The 21,641-nt window shown below is 56.0% G+C and overlaps 2 protein-coding genes across 3 annotated transcripts; both read right to left on the bottom strand.

Moving 5' to 3' along the window:
* Positions 1 to 1,751: 1,751 nt before the first annotated feature.
* On the bottom strand, positions 1,752 to 10,229 carry NIPA2 (NIPA magnesium transporter 2). The gene is made up of 6 exons (XM_059678339.1): positions 9,981 to 10,229; positions 7,442 to 7,663; positions 5,797 to 5,853; positions 4,700 to 4,790; positions 3,503 to 3,663; positions 1,752 to 3,208 (listed from the first exon to the last, which is right to left on the bottom strand). The coding sequence occupies exons 2-6, from the start codon at positions 7,578 to 7,580 to the stop codon at positions 2,565 to 2,567; spliced, it is 1,092 nt and encodes a 363-aa protein (XP_059534322.1). The 5' UTR covers positions 7,581 to 7,663; positions 9,981 to 10,229; the 3' UTR covers positions 1,752 to 2,564.
* Positions 10,230 to 12,192: 1,963 nt separating this feature from the next.
* On the bottom strand, positions 12,193 to 20,929 carry NIPA1 (NIPA magnesium transporter 1). 2 transcript variants are annotated; one of them, XM_059678331.1, is made up of 6 exons: positions 20,721 to 20,850; positions 19,812 to 20,013; positions 18,720 to 18,767; positions 18,163 to 18,253; positions 17,173 to 17,333; positions 12,193 to 16,641 (listed from the first exon to the last, which is right to left on the bottom strand). In XM_059678331.1, exons 2-6 carry the CDS (start codon positions 19,927 to 19,929, stop codon positions 16,130 to 16,132), a joined length of 930 nt encoding a protein of 309 aa, XP_059534314.1. In that variant the 5' UTR covers positions 19,930 to 20,013; positions 20,721 to 20,850; the 3' UTR covers positions 12,193 to 16,129. The 2 variants fall into 2 exon arrangements, with proteins under 2 accessions (XP_059534314.1, XP_059534313.1); XM_059678330.1 differs by lacking the exon at positions 19,812 to 20,013 and having other exon boundaries at positions 20,721 to 20,929.
* Positions 20,930 to 21,641: the final 712 nt, after the last annotated feature.

Genomic DNA, 21,641 nt, shown 5'->3' with positions numbered 1-21,641 from the left:
TTGGGGAGCTGGGGAGCTGGGAGGCGGTGACCGGACCCCCCTTTCCTCCACACCCTCTGAAGGGGCAGCTCTGGGGTCAGTGCCCGTGAGTGTCCTGAGTCCTGGGTAGAAGGGAAGTCTCTCTATCAGAGACAGCGAGGCAGGCAAGCATTTGTCCTCCCGTCGGACCTGGCTCCGCCTGGTTTGGAAGCAGAACCAGGGAGTTCCGCCCGGAGCTTCAGCACCGCGGACAGAGACACAGTGTTATTCCTCAAAGCGGCCACAGGAGGGCAGCAGAGGATCGTGTTTGCGCAGGAATTGGAGTTCTAGGGTAATGAGTCTATAGATCCGTAGAGGTGTACACTATAGTCAGTAACTTACTTGAAGGACATCATATATATGTTACACACGTTTTATTCTGGGGTAGTCTTTGAAATAAACCGTCCATATGTAACTAGGAGTGTTTAACCAGGTACTGATAGTGGAGACTCCAATTGTCCTAATCAAATATTGCTTTTTATGTTGGTCCTGATGTGAATCATGATAAGGAAAATGTACCATTTTATGCTATGGGGGCAGTGCTTCTGCTGTTGGCTTTCTGGCCTACACTGGGCCATGTGGGGCCACTGGAACAACGGGGAAAGAAGAGGGAGCCTTAAATACCACATTCACAGGCATCTGCTTTATTATCAATGATTCCACTAAAATGTTATACCCCTGATCCATGAAAACACCATGTTAAGTAAAAAGAAAGCCATTTGGTGTGGCTCAGTCGGTTGGAGCCACACTGGGCAGGTGGGGGGTCGGGGTGACATGACCAGGTCCCCGTCTGGGCAGGACGTCCTCCCATGGACCCAGAAAGAGGCTCTCACAGCCTCTGGCCTCCGGACTTCCTCCCCCGTCTCCACCCGCTCCTAGCGGTTGTGAATGAGCAGTGGAACCAGAAAATCTAGCCTCCAATCTGGGGAATCAAGCAATGGGGGAGCCTGGCCGGGGCAGCTTTGGCTCATTGAAAAGGGAGACACCCGGTGGCCCAAGATGTGACATGACAAGAGTGGGGCTGTAGAAACACTAGGAGAGAAGGGGCCCCTTGGGTCACTAGGTGTCGCCTGGGGCCGGTCGTGGGGGCTGGTGACTGTCCAGAGGCCAGGTTTACCTTTCATCTCAGCGCTGAGGAGACGCATTGCGACGAAGGACTGACTTCTCAGCAGGACAGCGTTTCCCTGGCATCAAAAAGGGCAAGAGGAAGCGTAATGAATGCAATTCTCGGTCCTGCAGAGACAAATTAGGTGGAGGAAGGGCTTGGAGCCTGACTGGGTTTTTTCTACGAACTTAAAACATTCACACACCTCACAAACCTGTCTACAATTTGCACAGACCTCTTGCATCCACTTAGAAATGACCATCCTCAGAGTAACTCGACTTTAAGCCTTGTCCTGCAAAAACGTGTCTTCGCACTTTATGCCTTTTCTCATCATAAGCTTACTGAGGAAAAGAGAAGTATCCTTGTGACAGATACATGATCACTTGCCTCTTCCAAGTACCTAGACCAGGGTGACTGGGAATGGGGGGCAGACTTGCAACCCAGGTTGTGTCCTTGACTGGAAATCGAACCCAAGACCTGCCTGTGTGTGGCTGACACTCTAACCACTGACCCACACTGGCCAGGACTTTTTAAAAGAACTCGTAAGTCAAGTACAACGACTGGAAGGAAATCAGATTTTACAAACATTTTTCAGTTTGTTCTATAAACATTCAGACTTAGAAAGAAATTTGTTTCAATTTGTCTCTTTATTATAACATAAGCTAGATTTCAAAAATTACCTGTGTCTTCTGACTCTCTTTCCCAGGTTGTGAGGAGATCTAAGGGCAACGACTCATTATGAAAGTATCCTGGAAAGTACCAGAGCGGACGTAACCCAGGTCCGGGTCCGGAGGGATCAGAGTAAAACTGCGGGCAGCCGGGCACAGAGGGTGTCCTGGGTTTGCACCAGGTGCCGCCCAGGACGGCCACCTCTGTGCAGGGACAAGTCACAGGACAGCAGTGCTCTGTGGGGTGATCTCCTACTCTCTGCTGTGCCAGCGAGATGTCTTCAGTAACTCAGAGGATTCTCTATCTTAATTTCAAAATTAAGATAATTCCTCAGACAGGAGGCATTTTGTAGGTAAATCACAGGCTATTATCTTTGTTCTTTTTTAAAAATAAAAATGACTTAAGATGGCCAGGGACTGACAAGAGTGGGGATGACAAATGTATACACGTCATACTTTCATCCCCAATGAAAAAAAATAAAGCATTTTTATAGACTTAAAGCTACCATTAGCGCACTTAGATTTTGGTGAAAGAAAAATTTTAATACCGCTACAATAATACAATGTTAACAAAAATTGGCCAGGTACTGAGGTTATTTTAGTGAGCTACCATCATTTAAATATAAGAAAAGTAATTTCTTGGTCCAGATTAGTGAAACCTTAAAAAAGATTGTCTCTAGAGAACATTATTTGAGAATACCGCTTTTCCCAACACATTCTGATTCTCAAATTCACTTTATAACAACAATGATCAACTTTTGATTCTTGTTTTCTTAAAAAGCTGTCAGGTTTCCATTTCTTCGGGAGACATTCTCCCCAGTGTGCTGTTCAATCCCACAGGTTAAACTTTCTAAACTTTCTTCGTTATTATTAAGAACTTCGTACATGTTAGTGAGATTGCCGTTCATCGCTTTTTCATCTTTGCGGAAAGACACGGGAAGGCTGGCTAGACTGAAGCTGACGTCTTTGAAGGCGTGCAGCAAGAATATCCCCACGATGATGGTGCAGAAGCCACTCAAGGTGCCGATGATGTCGTCCACAGGCATGTCCTGCCACTCCTTGAAGAGAATCGCCGAGCAGGTCAGCACCGAGGTGGTGAAGAAGACGTAGTAGATAGGGGTGACGAGGGAGGTGTTGAATATGTCCAGGGCCCGGTTCAGGTAGTTGATCTGCGTGCTCACACAGACCACCAGGCTCAGCAGCAGGGCCCAGGCCAGGGGGTGCTGCAGCACAGGCTGGCCAGCAAACAGCTCCTTGATCGCGATGCCCAGGCCCTTCACACAGGAGACGGAGAACGCTCCGATCACAGAGCAGATGGTGATGTACACGAGAATGTTCGTCTGTCCGTGGCGGGGTCCCACCACGAAGATCAGTATCAAGGACACAATGACCACAAGTGTGGCAAAGACCACAAAACCTGGAGGAGGCAAAGACAAGTTAAATTTATGTCTTTACTAATGTTTGTTTTTTCAGAGAGGAAGGGAGAGGGATAGAAACATCAAGGGGAGAGAAACGCCGGCCAAAGACTGAACTTGCAACCCAGGTATGTGCCCTTGACCGGGAATTAAACCCTCAACCCCTCAGTGTGCCGGCTGACGCTCTAACCACTGAACACACCAGACAAAGCGTCAAGTTTGGATTAAAATTAAAAAATAAGTAAATCAAAGAGTAAAAAGACAGTGAGACTAGTGAAGCTTTTCTTTGTTCTTACCCGGATCCCCGAGCTTGTGTGACATCTCGTTTAACGTCTCGATCTCCTCTTCCTTCGGCGCGTGAATGACCATAACTGTGGAGCCCAGAATGCTCAGCAAGCACCCGATCTTCCCATGAAGATTCAGCCTTTCATTGAGGAAGTACGAGGACAGAATGGCACTGAAATGGGGGAGGGGGGATAAGATTAGAATAATCTGCTACTTTTCTCATTTTAAAATATCAGCACAATTTTCATTTTGAATAACTGAACTCAAACTGAAACCCTGTGAGTTTACAAAGATTCTGGCTTTCGGCCAAGGGATAGAAAATGTCTTCAACCGTAAAATGGAAGCTTCCAGGGAACACCTGCTTCACCGCACACTAAGCCGTACAGGAACCATCTTCCTACCGTAGGAAATCAACGGAAAACTCCCAATATGTGGGGCCACGGAAGAACTTACATCCTATTTAAGAACCTATGTTCAAACCAATGCTTAGTATTTTCTCAGATTTAATTTGTCCTCACTCACGGAAGCATCCTTCTTACATGTTCATTTAACTCTATATGATTTGCCTGTTGTCAAGTTTAAATACTTTACAGCTAGTTTTATCCAAACATAAAAATACAATATAAACCTATAAATATAATAATGGTAAAATATACACAAAAATAAGGATTAAAGACATATGCCCTATCTTCATTTACAGTATATGCACCTACACGCGCACACACACAATCTTGTGGGCGCTGGGGGGAGAAGGACACACATCCCTCTCAATCCGCATTGGGAACAGTGACCAGGACGCAGACTTCCATGCGGGGTCGGCTGTTAGACGCGTCTTGGACTCTCCTTCCCGGCCAGCCGGCCAGTCCGCAGGGCACACTTCCTGCCCATCAGTGACTGTTGTCGGCACAGAACCCACTCACCGACCACCACCACCGCACGTGGGTCGGATGATAACTAGTGACAAGTGCAACTTGGAATTTTAACAAGTTAAAACCAAAGTAAGACTAGTGCTGGCTCTGAATACAAGCGAGACCAAGCACGAAGGCATCGCACCCACAGATGCACAGCTTGCCCACACAGAAGAGAGCCTTTTAAAGCAAATGACAGCCACTTCGCCGTCCTCAGGTTTACGTGTAGGTCACACGGGACTGAGGACTTCCCGGTCTCGCACACAGGCGGCTGTTCCACGTGCAGCGCCGTGGCCTTACCTGACGAGGACGCTGAGCGCTCCCAGCGGAGTCACGAGGGTGGCCGGGGCAAAGGCGTACGCGGCGAAGTTGGCCACCTCACCGGCTCCCACTTGGAGAGGGACAAGAGAGAACTCTCAGATAGGAACACAGCCGCTCAAATGGAGAAACCTGCCCTTGCACACACATCTGCATATACTAAGTGACGTAAAGGATTTCTCAGGTCGTTTCCACGGGCTCTTACCACACACCCAGGTTGCAGGTTGGATCCCTGGTCCAGCTGGGGTGTGTGAGGGCGGCAACCCATCAGTGTCTCTCTCTCATAGCGATGTTTCTCTCTCTCTCATCCCTCCCTCCTACTCTCTCTAAAGAACAATGGGAAAAATATCCTTGGGTGAGGATTAACAAAAAATAAAATAAAACCAATAAAAACATGTCCTTGGCTGAGTCTTACAAAATCTATATAATAAAAGCCTAGGCAACTGTTACGGCGGAATGACCAGACGACCGGTCAGTATGATGCACAATGACCACCAGGGGGCAGACGCTCAATGCAAGAGCTGCCCCCTGCTGGTCAGCCAGAGCCAGGCTCACGGTTGGTGAGCGCAGCGGTGGTGCCAGGAGCCTCTCCTGTCTCAGTGGCAGCGCTAAGGAGCAGCGAGCTGAGAGGTAAGGGATCCCGCACTGCGAGAGGGCGCAGGCTGTGCTGAGGGACACCCACCCAGTGCAAAATTTTGGTGCACTGGGCCTCTAGTATAAATATGTATGTATGTATTTATTTTTTAACATACTTTTATTGATTTCAGAGAGGAACGGAGAGGGAGAGAGGGATAGAAACATCAATGATAAGAGAGTCATTGACCTGCTGCCTCCTGCACGCCCCCCACTGGGGATTGAGCCCATAACCTGGAATATGCCCTTGACTGGAATCGAACCCGGGACCTTTTAGTCCGCAAGTCAATGCTCTATCCACTGAGCCAAACCAGCTAGGGCTAAATATATACTTTAAAAAAAACTTTAAAGTTTTAAAATTTGCTAGTACTATGAAACTGTAACTGTATCTGCAAATATTTCAGTATACAATTACAACATTTCCTTGAAACCGTCTCTATACATACTTGAGAGCAGTCCAGCCCACCACAGCCACTCTTTAAGATATGCATGGCCACCTTGACCTGTGAATGAAACAACGTTTTAGTTTCTTCGAATATTATCAGATTCCTAGAAATATATGACGACTATCAGTAATGACAGATTTTATTTATTTATTTACTTTTAAATACATTTTATTAATTTTTTACAGAGAGGAAGGGAGAGGGATAGAGAGTTAGAAACATCGATGAGAGAGAAACATCAGCTGCCTCCTGCACAACCCCTACTGGGGATGTGCCCGCAACCCAGGTACATGCCCTTGACTGGAATCGAACCTGGGACCCTTCAGTCTGCAGGCCGACGCTCTATCCACTGAGAAACCGGTCAGGGCAGTAATGACAGATTTTAAAATCTCATTTGTTAATTATTACTGCTTTGAATAAAGGTTCCATCACTTATAAAGGGATATCTTAGATAACATTTTTAAGATTATACAAGAAAAGGGGATGTGAGGATCATGAATACGTTAAAAATGTTTAGGTTTGCTGAGTGAAGGGATTAAATCAATCCTTATACTTCTTTTCTGGTTTTAACTCAGCTTTAGCAAACAAAGAGAGTGAACCAGTAAAAAGTTGCCCAACTGCTAAGGGGTAGTCTGCCAGCGGACAAGTCACTTAGGTATGGTCACCCCACATCTGAGCGGTGACTTTGAAGAAAGGGGGCCCCTCACTGCCCAGACGTGAGAAGGCCGAGCTGAGCTCAGTCTGGGGCTGCCACTGTGCTCATCCTGCCTTTTCACCTGACTGACTTGACTTTCGTCCCAGCACCCAAAGGTGGGCCGCCGGCCGTCAGAAAACGCCACACAAGTGAAGCCCCGGCCGTGCCTCCCGGGCGAGCGCCGCCTGGGGGCTGACCAGGAATGAGGAGCACACCCTACCCTTCCAGCAGCACAGGCCATGCTCTCTCCTCTGCCCACCAAGCTCCGGCAGAGACTAAGGTTAGGCCTCCTGCTTTGGGTGAGCCTTGGAGACGGCACTGGAAACAGGGTGGGGGGTGGGTGGGGGGCGGTATTTTACCGCCAGAGGAGGTCATCCTGGGTCAGAACCCGGTTTAGAGCTGCCGCGGAGGCTGAAGGACAGAATGTGACCGGATGTCACACAACCTGGCAACTGTCACGAGTGCCCAGGCCAGCGAGTGGGGTCCCGTCACACCAGGTGTCCCCCAGGGTCTCCTGTCAGCAGGAACTGGGGACACCCTACCCCGCCCTTCAGTTCACTGACCACGGGCTCTTCAACCCAGGGAAGCCCTCTCATCAGGAGAAATGCCCAAGGTGAAGTCCAGTTTCCACGATCACAGAGGAAAGCCGCACCTTCAGTAAGACTCTCCTGTTCAGACCCCTACGGCCTTCTCTGCAGACATCATCCGGGTTAAAGAAAGGGCCGAGAGCCGCGGGCACTGGTCCCGACTCCCAGTTTGGTAATAGCCGCAGGAGTGAGTCATTTACTCGTCCTGACATTTTCTCACTTCTCACTTCCCTGTTTAGAAAACTGATGCTTGATTCTCCATGAACGTTTACAACTCCTGCAGTGGGCGGGCTGCCCACACTACCCAGGGGGGGCGAGGGGGCTCTGCAGGCCCCGCCCTGAGCATACCCCGGGGGGCACGACCTACCTGCTCTCATGGAGCCCTTGCGGGCGAGTCGCAGGAGGCCTTTCTTCTTCAAAATGAAGCTCCCTCCGATGAAGATGCTGGAGCTCATGGCCAGGCCCAGGCCGATGCAGAAGTCATACTTCCCACGCCCCGGGCTCATGGCTTGTGAGTGAAGAGGCGCCCGGAGTCACATGGGTCACAGGACCGAGAGGAGGTGCTGGAGGCTGGGAGGTGGTTTCCAATCTGCAAGAGGCAAAACGAGATCCTCAGGAACGATGGGCACATGCGCCACCAGGCGGAGCCCCACTTCCCGTCTACAGAGGAGCGCCCCGTTCTTTCCACCGGTGGAGAGCCACGCGCTCAGTGCTTAGAAGGCGGCACCGTAACATAAAGCCACTTAGGCCCGAGGCACGAAATCCGTGCAGGAGTTCCTCCCCGGGCGGCCGAACTCTCGGGACCAGAGCACAGAGTGGCGGGTGCAGCAGTGGGGCCAGGGCTGGGGGTGGGTGACGGGGCCAAAGTGAACCCTCGGGGGAGGGCGAACAGACAGACAGACCAGAAGGCTGCCGTGGCTGACACTGAGGAACAAGGGTGGGCAGGGAACCTTTCCGCAACACAAACACCCTGAACATGCCTGTCATTCTTTCCCACCACGGCTGCTGCCCGACAGGAAGAGCCACCGAGACTGGACACTTGGGGGGGGTGGGGGTGGTGGTCCTGTCCCCGACGACGGATCCACATTATTTCCCACCCATTCGATCGTGAGAAGACAGTATCATGACCCCTCATCTCACAGCCAGAGAAGCCAGACCTGGAGGTGAAGGCACAGGCAGGGGGCCCAGGAAAGCCACGCAGCCCCCCGGCCCCACGTGCCAACGGGACTCCCCGTCCTCGCTGCCCGCACCGGGGTCACACCGCACAGTTCTCCGTCTGCACGTCAGCTCGGCGTCCGCAGGTTTGTTTTCCCACCTCTGACCTGGCTACTTGTGTGTAAAAGGAGGACTCGTCAACACTGCAGAGCCTCGCCGAGATCTCCAACCCCACGGCGCAAGGTTAGCGACACAGGAAGACTTGAACGGACATGCAGGTTTCACAGGCTCTCTCTCTCGAAACAATAAAAAAAGGCTGAAGCGGGGGAGGGGACTCCTTCGCTCACTGCCTCGCAAATAAAACCCTTTCTTGCCATTTGAACTTCCCAGCCCTGGCAGCCTGGCTGCGGCCTGGAAGGAAGAACACACAGAACCGGGACAAGAAGCCCGAACAGTTCCGAAGGGCGTTAGAAATCGGGTTCCTCGCCTCCATGACACAAACCTTTTCTCTCTCATTTTCCGCTTATTCCTTAAAAAAAGGGGAAAAAGGAGGATCTGGGCATATGGTATACAGAGCATCTCGAGACAGAACTCCGAGCAGCTCTGTATTAGACGAACTGAGAACGCCAGGGAGGAGGTGACGCAGACAAATGAAACTCCGCATCTCTCGAGTTGTGTGCGGAGCGGGGACGGGAATCTGGCGACCTTAGAACAAACTTGGGCCATTGAAACAGCCTCTTCGCCAACGCGCCAGCCCGTGTCTCCGGCAGCGTCTCCGCAGCAGCGAGAACCACCATCCGCCACTCCCCGCCCCGGGCGGCTGTGCTGGGGTCCAACCCCAGCAGGTCCAGGGGTCCCCAAAGGTGTGGACGGAGTCGGCGAAGAAGGAATGACTCGGAGACAGCGTTCAGTTGATTAGCAGCCTAGCCAGGATCTCTAGCCAAGTTCTGGTCAGGATCTCCAGCCAGGTTCTGTGTCCATGTTCTCTTGCTAGGTTCTCCAGCCAGGTTCCTCAGGTTCCCCAGCCAGGTTCGGTCACCAGATTCTGTAGCCAGGTTCTGGCTAGGTTCTCCAGCCAGGTTCAGTCACCAGGTTCTAGTCAGGTTCTCTTGCCATGTTCTATCCAGGTTCTTCAGCCAGGTTCTGTCTCTAGGTTCCGTGTCTAGGTTCTGTGTCCTGTTGTCTTGTCACATCTGTATTTATACCAGTTGATTCCAATCCTATCAATCTCTATTCCAAAGGTTAGGGCGTTTCTTATCTCCATTCCAGGGAGTAAAGATTATGTAGCTTAAGCATGATTGTTCGTAGTTAAAGTGATTAATTATCCGCCTGGCACTTAGTTAAGGGGTTTTATTCCCTCCCTAACTTCAGGGGAAAATCCCTACCTGGGGATTCAACCTTTCTCAGAGAGGTGACCTTGGTTAAAACACATAGTGCCAAGAAGGTGAGCAAACACATTAAGAACAGTATGCCGTATATGCCAGGTCCCTTGAAACAGCAAGGATGGACCGGCTCCCGACACGGCTGCTTCCGGGCCCTGAAGGGACGCGCGCCCGCGCCAGGTGTCTGTGCGGCTCACGGCGCCCCGGCCGCGGGGAGATGCCTCGAAGCCGGGTCCGAGGAAAACCCGCTTCCACCCACAACAGGCCGGGCGCGGCGGCCCAGGGCCGACAGGGGCCACGGTGTCCCTGATCCGAGACGGGAAGGCCCGCCCGCACCCGCCACAAAGGGAAACCGAGTGGCGGACTCACCCCGTGGGCTGGCCGACCGCACAGCGGGCTTCCGCTCTGGTCACCGCCGCTCACACCCTCACACAGGCCGACCTCCCCTGCGCTCGCGCGGCCAGCGCCTCCGTCGCCGTCCAGTGGGAGCTGCGAGCATCCGGGGCGGCAGCCGAGCGCGCCGCCTCCTCCATGGGGAGCTCCGAGGGCAAGAAGCCCGGGACAAGCTCCAGTCCGGCAACCGCCCGCCCGGACCAGGGACCGCGTCAAGCGGAAGAGCAGAACCCGGTCGCGGCCGAATGACGCAGGGGCGGCACGCGCAGACTCAGTACAGCCCGGCGAAAGCCCCTCCCGCACCCGCGGGCTGTCATGTCGACTTCCGTTTTCTTTACCAGGCCCTGATTAGCGGGCTTGGGGGGAATGGGCGGGCCGAGGGGAGAAGTGTTGCAGGCAATATTTTGTAATATATCTACCAAGTGATCAAAATCAAAGTACTATGTGCTGCTTACAATGCGAACGCCAACGCGGGGCCAGTGTGTGAAACTACACTTTTAAGCAGCGACCTCAGGGATCCCATACGGAAGCCGTCACTCAGCGGGCCAGGGGCGGGGCTATAGCGGGACCCGGAAGCCAAGAGTATTTGGGAACGCGAAGAGGCGGGACCAAGTGCTGGGGGCGGGACTATACGGGAGTCCGGATATCCGAGGTATCGGACAATGCCGATAGGCTGGACCAGGGCTATGGGCGGAACCAAGTACTGGAGGCGGAACTCAACCAGAGCCCGGATATCCGGGGATGGAAGGCAACGCTGATAGGTTGGACCAGGGCTACGGGCGGGACCTTGTTCTGGAGGCGGGATTAAATCAGAGCCCGGATATCCGGAGTTGTCGGACAACGCCGATAGGCTGGAAAAGTGGGTTGGGCGGGACCAAATGGGTGTCGGACAATGTGGATAGGCTATCCCAGAGCTAAGGGCGGGACCAAGTGCAGGAGGTGGGATTAGATTAGGGCCAGGATATCCGGTGGGGGAGGCAAACGCGGATAGGCTGTACCCGGGCTATGGGCGGGACCAATTGCTGGGAGGCGGGACTAGACCAGAGCCCGGATATCAGGGGTTGTCGGACCCCACCGATAGGCTTGAAAAGTGGATTGGGCGGGACCAAATGGGTGTCTAACAACGCGGATAGGCTGGAGCAGGGCTTATAGGCGGGATCAAGTGCTAGGCGGCGGTACTAGACCTGAGCCCGGATATCCTGGGTTGGTAAACAAAGCAGATAGGCTGGTGCAGGGCTATGGGCGGGACCAAGTGTTAAAGGCGGGACTAGATCAGAGCCCAGATATCCGGTGGTTGAGGAAATCCTGGATAGGCTAGATCAGGGCTGTGGGTGGGACCAAATGCTGTAGTCAGGACTGACAACGCGGATAGGCTGTTCCAGAGCTATGGGCGGGGTGTGTTTGGAACGCGGAAGGGCGTGACCAATTGCTGGAGGGGGGGTGGGGGGGGTGTAACTGCAGTGAAGTGAGGCCAAGTCCTTGGGGCGCGGTGGGTTCAGCTTAGGGCTCATTTGGTAGGAATCTGGGAATAACTGCATTTAGTTTGTTTAATTCGTTCTTTTTAAAACAAATATTTTTATTGATTTCAGAGAGGAAGGGAGAGGGAGAGACATCAATGCCTCCTGCACGCCCCTCACTGGTGATCGAGCCCACAACCCTGCACCTGCCGATGGGGAATGGAAACTGGGACCCTTCCGTCCACAGGCGGACGCTCTACCCACTGAGCCCAACCAGCCAGGGCTAATTCATTCTTTTAAAAACATATTTTTAATTGACTTCAGAGAGAGGCAGGACGAGGGAGAGAGAGAAACATCCATGAGGAGAGAGATCACTGGTCGGCTCCTCCTGCAGGCCCCACGGTCCGGCCAGGTCGGGCACAAGCCCAGGAACTTAGCGGTTGGAGCCGGACAGAGTGGCAGGTGCAGAGCCGTCCCGGGGGGCAAAGTGCAGCATAGGAAATACTGGCTACTTTCCTGTCTGAAACCAATAAAAACATTAAAAAAGAGAAAGTAGCCACTACATGGCGACTCCTTCCTGTCTCGTAGATGTGCCCGACGACGTGCAGGGGTGGCCAGTCCTCCGTCGGGAGGGGACCGGGCTCCTGTTTCTGCAGGAAAACGGGAAGCGCTGGACTGAGATGGAGGTGAAGCCTCCCCATGTCGGGAGCAGACACTTCAGACAACGCGGGTTCGGCTAGAAACGTTATTTATTTTAAAACACACCCGGGGAAGTAAATATCGGAAAACGTCATCAACAGCCTCTGTTTACATCAGGCGGCACATGCTCGGGCTGCTGCGCAGCGAGGGAAGCAGGTCTTAGCCGTTGACGCGCGGCCATTGGGAGCTCCTGGGACGTTTCCATGGAAACACAGACGCAGCCCGTCCGGGGCACAGGCTCCCTCTCGCCGTCGTCCTCTTTCCCGATCGTGTCCCATTTTACAGGAAAGGAATGGTTGTTTAAAAGGCAAAGACAGACTCAGGAGCGATATTAAAAACAGCCTTAGGTTTTTCCGGGGTGCAACAGTGACATGAGGGGGTGCGTGTAGGGGGGGGGGGTTGCTGTTCTATTCCGACAGGTGAAAGGAATCCTGACCTTCCGGGTGGGACCCGTCCTTTGGCACTAGGGGCTCGGGAGCTCCTGACGTCCACCTGTGCCGGGTGGTTCGTGGTCTGGGGGACGCGGCTGGAAGCAGGAGGCTCGGCTTCACTCTTTGCAAACCTAAGGCGACAGCGTCCGTCCGGCTCACCCCCATCGGCTCTCCCGCAGACGCAGACCCTGCGGGGAGCTGGTGGCCGCCGGCCGGCTCGCCCCGTGCAGCCCCTACACGCCCGTCTCATCCCCGGGTGACGGCGGGATACAGGAAACCCTTGCTTTTTAAGACAAACAGAAGGGAGCGTTAAAGCCTCGAGGAATGATGCCAACTTCACACCCACGCACTTCACCTTTGCTCAGTCAGTGCTTGAAGCTGTGTGGCCCTGAGCAGACAGGAGGCCGGGTGGGCCCCCCACACCCGACCCCGTCACCCGAGGCTGCCAGCAGGCGCCCAAGTGCAGGCCCCCCCAGAACCATCCCCTCCCTTTTCGAGGTAGAGAAACTGAGGCACAGAAAGGTACAGGGACTCGCCTAGAACTGCACGATTCGAGGAGAAAGAGAGAAAAGAACACAGATCCTTCTCCCGGGCACGCTCCGCACCACCGGGCGCGGGGAAAACACGTTTACTTGCTCGTCCTTCTCCACCGAGTGTCCATTCTTTTACCAGATATTTTTTGATGTAACAGACATTTCCTTAAAACAGAATTATTCTGTGCATTTGCTAGCATGTGGGAAATGTGCATGGAAATACATTAGAGATGAGGCAGGTCCTCCTTCCGTCTCCATCCTCCTCCATCTTCTCAGGACCCAACGGAGGGTGAGGATCTGGCCCGACGTGAAGTCACCTCGAAGCTCAAGGACAGGGGTCCGCCCCCAGGGCGAGGGGAGTGGGCGTGAGGAAGGCAGGAAGCGAGGTATTTGGCAGGATCAACCGGGTTGCGTGACGTCTGGTGGCAAACATCTCTCCCTTTCCAACCGGAGTCTCAGACTCCCAAGTGCGGGCGGGAGCGGCACATGCGGGGAACTCACGGAGGCGTCCTGGGAGCAAGTCGCAGCTGAGGAGTGCCTGTGGCCTTTGGTCCCTGAGGAGGCGGTTCTCCAGATTCCGACCAGTCCTGCTTGGCGGGTGTTGGGGGGACCAGGCCTTCCGACCCCTGGAGCCCATCAGACGGAGAGCAGGACTGGGCGCAAGGACGCGTCCCCGTCCAGCTTCCCACTCGGCCACAGGAGGCCCAGCCGGGATCCAGTCGTGTCTGGAAAGAGCCGGGGGCGGAGGTCGGCCAGCAGAGCACTTGGGGGCGGCTCCAGGTGAGCCACGCGGGTTGGGGAAGGGGTGTCACTCCCAACAAGGTTCCCCGTCTCCTCGGACCAACGTGGCCGCCCTCCCCTGGAGACCTGGGTCTCGAGGGCTTTGCCAACCGTCTAGGAACCGGCCCGGAGCCCGCACAGAGCTGAGCTGTCGAGAGGGAACCAGAGGCGACCACAGCCTTTGATGGTCCCCTTTCCATCGACCGGAAACCCGAAGGGGAAGAGCAAAGCCACCTCGGGTGGCTGGGATGAGCTTCTGCAAAAAAAGGCAAGTTTAACAGCGGCCCGGCCGGCGTGGCTCCGTGGCTGAGCGTCGTCCTGGGAGCCAGGAGGTCACGGTGCGATTCCCGGTCGGGGCACAGGCCCGGGTTGTGGGCTCCATCCCCAGTACGGGGCCTGCAGGAGGCAGCCGATCCGCGATTCTGTCTAATCACGGATGTTTCTCTCTCTCTCCCTCTTCCTTCCTCTCTGAAAGCAATAAAAATATAAAAAAAGCACACACAAGAAAAACAATACTATAAAAAAAACCATAGGGATGGTCACCCAGACAATACCTCCTCCTGTAGAAGGAACGCCAACCGGCCTGCAGCTAAGCCTCACACGCAAGTCGCCGCAGTGAACGGGCCCTGGGTCCCTGAAACGGCTGATGATCGGAAACCAACCTTCGGAGAGCTGATGAGGGCCGATGACTTTGCGTCTGCCGTGACTTTCATTAAGTAGACGTTGTTAACGTTTAAGTAACTTTGTTGCTGCTGTCAGCTCAGGAGCCCGACGAGCCATGATCGTCTCATGAACTTTTAATCATCAATGGGCCCTTTGCTCTGTTAAGCCGTCGCACTTCAGGCCGCCTCGTGGTTCACAGGTGAGGGGACGCCCTGCCATGGGTCTCGAGTTCTGGTTTTGGCCGGAAAAGCCCGTTTTTCTTTTGGGAATGACTTTCACTGGGGATCACCCGTCTGCTTCACGGAGTCCACACCCCAGCCCCGCCTTCCAGCGTGGCACAGTCCGTTTCGCTACAACCTCGCCCGCGCAGGACACGGTCTCCCGTGAAACGTGTCACTCGCTCTGGGCCTGGCCCCAGGGCACACGCGCAGAGGGTCTCTGACCCCAATCCGGGCCTCGCCGGCGGCCAGGCTGCACTTCAGAGGCTGAAGGAGAGGCGGGCGAGCGGCCCTGGGGCTCTGCCGCCCCAGACAGCGGGGCGCAGGCCAAACCCATCCTTTTCCCCTTTTGCTGGAAACTCTTTGAAAACTCGCTCTGTGTGTTCGCTCCAATTGGACGGGCCTCGGCCTCACTGGGCCCTCCACCTCGTTCCCGAATCACAGGTGAGCCGCTGACCACGCACCCTCCCATCTAAGAGCCGTACGACCAGGGGACAGAAGTCACGTCTTCTGAGCGGCCGGACGTTCACAAACAGAGGACGTGGGCCTCATCGGGTTCGGGATCCCAGCCGCACAGACGAAGGCGGACGGACGAGGGACCGCCTGCTCCTCCCGGCACCGTCTTTACTGGGCAACGACGTGCGAACGGGCCAACCCTGTCTCACGTGTCTTCCGTCCTGACTCTGCCCACAGACGGGCACGCCATTACCTACGGCCCCTGTACACACGCGTGTTCTGCACGGTGACACGACGGCGTAAGCGCTACTGTAAGCCCAGAGAGCAGACGCACAGCCACAGCCAAACTGAGTGAATACAGTTCAAGTGATAAAGGCACTGAAATTGACTCACGCTACCGGACGGCCCCCGACAGCGCTCTTCTCGCTCCATCTGCCACGAACGCGTCTCGGTGTCCGGGGAGGGAGAGCCAGCTCAGAGAGGATCGGACACGAGTGAACGCACGGACCGCTGACGCGGACGAGGCCAGGGGGGCTCAACGCAGACCGACCCGCCTACGGGCCACGCCCGGGACCCTCTGGTCAAGGACGAACCGCGAAGAGCCCGTCTTTCTTCTCCACGTGAAATAATGTCAGCAGGCTGGAAGGAACGAGGACTCACGACAGCTTCCGGGGTCACGGCAATGAACACGGGTCCCGCTCCTCAGAGACGGCGCCAGGAGCAGCCTGAGCCCGGAGAGGGGAGGCCCGCCGCCCACGGACCGCACCCCCACCGAGGCGCCACTGGCTCCAACGCCAGCCGCGTCGCGGCTCTCGTCCTTCGCCGCCAACCGGGTCCCTAAACCACACCCGCGGCCCGCTCCTCGGCCCGTCCCGCCCCCGCCGCCTCCTAGTCCGCCTTCAGGTTGGCTTTGTTCATCTCCCCGAGGCTGAAGTTGAACTCCTTGAACACCTGGATGAGGACGATGCCCACGGAGACGGTGGTGAAGCCGCAGGCCATGCCCAGCGAGTCCACCAGGCCCACGTTGCTCCACTCGCGGAAGAGGATGGCGGAGGCCAGCAGGACCAGCGTGGTGAAGACCACGTAGTAGATGGCCCCGAACACGGAGGAGTCGAAGCACTCGAGCGCCTTGTTGATGTACCTGAACTGGACGATGATGCTGCAGCCCAGCACGGCCAGCAGCACCAGGCAGAGGCCCAGGGCGCGCCGGCTGGACGGGTTGTTGCGCAGCAGGTCCTGGGCGGCCAGCCCGATGCCCTTGGTGGAGGGCACGGTGAAGCTGCCCAGCAGGGAGCAGATGCTGATGTAGACCATGATGTTGGTGGGCCCGTGCGCCGGCGCGATCCAGAAGATGAGCAGCAGCAGCATGAGCAGCACGATGCACAGGTAGCCCACGAACACTGCAAGACACGGCGAGCGCCCGGCTCGTTTGACTGTGGCTTTAAAAACGTGTTTACTGACCTCAGAGCCGAGAGAGAGAAACATCCGCGATGAGAGAGAATCATGGGCCCTGGCCAGTGTGGCTCAGTGGGTAGAGCGTTGGCCTGAGGACTGAAAGGTCCTGGGTTCGATTCTGGTCCAGGGCACATGCCCGGGTCGTGGGCTTGATCCCCAGTGGGGGACGTGCAGGTGGTGGCCGATGCACAATTCTCTCTCATCAGGGATGTTTCCATCTCTCTCTCCCTCTCCCTTCCTCTCTTTCTAAAAAGCAATGAAAATGTATTTTTTAAATGCACAGAAAAAAGAGAGCGACCTCGGGGGGACCGTGAAGGTACGTCACACGGGGGGAGCGGGGCCGGGACACGGGGGGCCCCCAGCTCGAGGCCCAGAGCGGAGCCCTGGCCGGGCCGGGAGACAGGGTCACTCCGCACCCGGACAGCAGGGGGCCTCGGGGTCCCCCCGCGGCGCTCGCGGGCGGCAGAGGGGGTCACCTGGGTTGGTCAGCTTCTCCTCCAGCTCGGCCTGCGTGGTCACACTCTCGGATTTCGGGGAGTGGATGATCAGCACGACGGACCCCGCACAGCTGAGCAGACACCCCAACTTGCCCAAGATGTTGAGCTTCTCCTTCAGAAGGTACGAGGCTAGAATGGACCTTCGATGTAAGGAAAGAGGGATCCAGGCTGGGATCACAGCAGTTCCTTAGGAAAACCCACATTTCCTCGCGGCCGGATTTTACTTTTCAGTTCGTCAGAGTAGAGAGACGGGCAACTTCTTGGCGTTAATTCAACGCAAATAGGACTTTCATACGAACTCTAGGCACAGCCAATACACAGGGAAGGACTCAACTCGCTGTGCTATTCAGTGGATATGAAATACAGAGCAGCAAAGGGAGCTTTACGACGGACAAAAATAAAAATAATGCACCTTATTTTTTAAAAAAATAATCAAAGCACCTACGTTAGGTAGGAAAGTGGGATGTTAAAATTGCTAACATAATGACAACTTGTGATCAAAACACTTAAGCTCTGGCCGGCGCTCAGTGGTTAGAGCAGCGGCCTACGGGGTTGCGGGCTCGATCCCCAATGCAGGGTGTGCAGGCCCGGAAGGGTCACGGGTTGGATTCCCGGTCAAGGGCATGACCCTGGGTTGCAGGTTCGATCCCCGGACCCGGTCAGGGCACAAGCAGGAAGCAGCCAATCGACGTGTCTCTCTCATATCAATGCCTCTCTCTCTCTCTCTCCTTTCTACTCTCTCTAGGAATCAATGGAGAAAATACCCTTAGGAGAGAGTTTAAAAAATACTAATTCACACGACTGAACGTGGAGGAAATAAATTAAACCACGTCGAGTAAAATACCAAAGAACTTTCTCTAGCGACAATTTCACTTTTACTCTTTGACCAGAAACACTGAAAATAAAACGTTTCTATCTGTCTATGTAAACAACACGTGAAAACCCAAAACACAGGGTCCCAGCTCTCACCCGAACGGCACGCCGAGGGCACCCAGGGGCGTCACCAGGACCGTGGGGACCGCCGTGTAGGCCAGGAAGTTCCCGATCTGGCCAACAGCCACTGGAATCAGACCCGAGAGAAGCGAAGGGTTATCACTAGAACCAGGGCCGTCGCCGGTTCGCAGAGGCCCTGCCCCGAGAAAGCTGCTGCTCGTCCACTCCTCGCGAGAAACCCAACCTGGGCATCTTGGCACCGGCCGGGCAACACGTCCTTGTTTCAGAAAGAGCAGCCCAGCCCGCGAGGCTCGGGGGTCGCGCTTCAACCAGCGAACCAAGAGGTCGCTGGTTCTAACCCCGTCGGGGCACAGGCCCGGGCTGCGGGCATATCCCCAGTGCGGGGCCTGCAGGAGGCAGCTGATCCATGGTTCTCTCTCATCGTGGACGTTTCTCTCTCTCTCCCTCTCCCTTCCTCTCTGAAATCAATGAAATATATTTTCTTGATGGAAGGGAGGGAGGGAGGGAGGGAGGGAGGGAGGGAGGAAGGAGATCAACCCCCCCCCCCCCCCCCCCGCACACAGGGTACTTACTTGCGATCGTGCCTGCCCACCACACCACGTCTGTTAGGTAGGAGGTACCTAGGACAGAGTAAGACACATGTCAGGAAAGCAAGAAGCGGGAGGTTGCCCTGGCCTGTGTGGCTCAGCGGATAGCGCGTCGGCCTGCAGACTGAAGGGTCCTGGGTCGGATTCCAGTCAAGGGCAAAGGCCCGGGTTGTGGGCTCGATCCCCAGTGGGGGGTGTGCAGGGGGCAGCTGATCCATGATTCCCTCTCATCATGGATGTTTCTCTCTCTCTCCCTTCTCTGAAACCAATCAAAATGTATTTTAAAAATTAAAAAAAGGAAGGCAGTGGTTTACAAGCTGAAGAAAAGACTGACATGAAAACTGAAGCTGGAAACAATAATGATGCCCGTCCAGTGTGGCTCAGTTGGTTGGAGGGTGAGGAGAGAGGGGCTCCCGCCGCCCCCGCCCCTGCTACACACAGGTGAGTGGGGAGGCACCTTGCAGCTGGTCAGTCAAGCCTGAGGTGCCTCCAGCCCCAGACGCCACCCGACCCCCAGGGAGAGCTGCCCATCGGGGTCCAGTGCACCCCGGGCACCACGACAGGTAAGTGAGCCCGGACTCCACGTCTCCTCTGTCTCCTCTATCTCCTCTTCGTACGGAAACCACCTCCGGGAAGGAAGCCAGGCCCCGGCTCTAACTCTCACTGCTCTCACCACCTTCCTTATCGGAGAGATCTCCCCTGGGCGCTGGACGGCGGCCGACAGGGCCACCGCGTTTCAGGCCGGGCAAGGGCTCCGGATCCCCTGACCTGGTAGAGGCCACAGGCTCAGTTACTCAGCTCTGAGCGCCTCCAGGAAAGCCCTCAACTCTTTTCGTAAAACTTAACATTCAGCCGGGCCGGCGTGGCTCAGGGGCCGGGCGTCGACCTAGGAACCAGGAGGAGGTCGCGGCTCGATGCCCGATGGGTCGGGGCACCTGCCCGGGTTGTGGGCTCGATGCCCAGTGCGGGGTGTGCAGGAGGCGGCCGACCCACGAGTCTCTCTCATCTGGACGTTTCTCCTCTCCCTTCCTCTCGGAAATGAATACAAATACATTTTTAAAGCCATGAACAAAATACCGGTGACGTGATCGTTCCACTCCGCGTCCCAGGCCCCTCCGTCTGTGTCCGAAGGCACTTGAGGCTGCGATGGAGGGCGCGTCTGGAATGTGAACTTGAAATGCATGTAATTCTCCATCGCACGACCCGGGCAGTCTCGTCCTGCCCCGGCGGGCTCTTTTTTTTTTTTTTTTTTAACGTTTTAACTTTTATTTATCCATTTCTATTATATTCTTATAGATGTCGGAGGGGAAGGCAGAGGGAGAGAGAGACATCCGTGATGATGAGAGAGTCGCCGCACCCTGAGGATCGCGCCCGCAGCCCCGCCTGTGCCCCGACCGGGCAGCGGCCGTGACCTCCCGGGTCCTAGGTCGCCGCTCGGGGGACCCCGCTAACCACCGGCGCCGCCGGGGCACAGCATCCACCTGCCGCCTCCGGGCGCCGAGGGGCCGCGCAGGCTCCCGGCCGGTCCCCTCCCCGCCGCGCGGGGCTCCGCGGGCCCATTTTGGGGTCCTTCACGGGCCTGGCATCTCCTTCGCTCGGGGTCAGGGGGTCACGCCCGAACCCCACAAGGATCCAGGCAGGACCCGGGCGCAGCGCGCAGTGCTCCCGGGGCCCGCGGAGCCGGGCCGGGGCCCCCGTCCACCGGGCGGTTTCCGGGACGGACCGGGGAGGGGAAGCCGCGGGCGGGACCGACCCTGTCGCCGGAACGAGGCCTCGCCTGCCCCGGAAGGGAGAGGCGGTGGCGGCGACACAACTCGCGCCGCTCGCTCGGGGCGCCCGGGGGGGGGGTTCCGGCGGCTTCGGGGGCGGCCCAGGTGGAGATGGGTCCGGGCGCGCCGCGGCCCCTTCCCTCCCGGGCGGAGGCGGGACCCCGGGCGCCCCCGATGGCGGGCGCCCCTCCACCCCCGCACCCGCCGCCCGCCCTACCTCGCCGCTTGGCGCGCACGATGCCCTTCTTCTGCAGCACGAACGTGGACCCGTTCACCAGGCTCGACACCACGGCCACGCCCAGGCCCAGCGACACGGCCGCGGGGCTCGGGCTGCGCGCCCCCTCCCCGGCCGCCGCCGCCGCCGCCGCCGCCGCAGACCCCATTCCGCCCGCGCCGCCCTCTGCGCCTGCGCCTGCGGGAGCCGGGCCGGGGGCGGGGCCATGCCGAGGGGGCGGGGACAGGGGCGTGGCCAGCGCGGAGGGCGGGATAGAAAGGGCTCCTGTGTCCCAGGGTCCTGGACGAGGTGCCCTGCCCCACAGGGAGCACTTTTTTTTTTTTTAATAAAGATTTTCATTGATTTCAGAGAGGATGGGAGAGAAAGAGAGAAATATCAATGATAAGAGAATCATTGATCAGTTGTCTCCTGCACAGCCCGCACTGGGGATCGAGCCTGCGGCCCCGGGCAGGTGCCCTTGACTGCAGTGGAACCTGGGACCCTTTGGTCTGCAGACCAATGCTCTACCCACTGAGCCAAACCGCTTAGGGCTGGGGCAAAAGTTAAATGCCTTTGAACGTGCATAGCTATCTTCTATCTTGTAATATAAGTGAGTGTGTGTGTGTGTGTGTGTGTGTGTACGCGTGTGTTTTATTGACTCCAGGGAGGAAGGGAGTGGGAAAAGAGATAGAAACATCCATGATGAGAGAGAATCATGGATCGGCTGCCTCCTGCAGGCACTACACTGAGGATCGAGCCTGCCACGCGGGCACATGCCCTGACCGGGAATCAAACAGTGACCTCCCAGTTCATAGGTCGGTGCTCAACCACTGCGCCACCCCGGCCAGGCCAAATTTCTAGAGTTTTAATTGATGACTGAATAACTCCAGAGAGAAACGTAGGCGGAAAATGCCATGTTGCATA

This window comes from Myotis daubentonii, chromosome 21 (genome assembly GCF_963259705.1).
Source record: "Myotis daubentonii chromosome 21, mMyoDau2.1, whole genome shotgun sequence".
NCBI classification, from domain to species: Eukaryota; Metazoa; Chordata; class Mammalia; order Chiroptera; family Vespertilionidae; genus Myotis; species Myotis daubentonii.
Note: the sequence above shows the minus strand (reverse complement) of the source record. Positions and strands in the feature narration are given on the sequence as shown.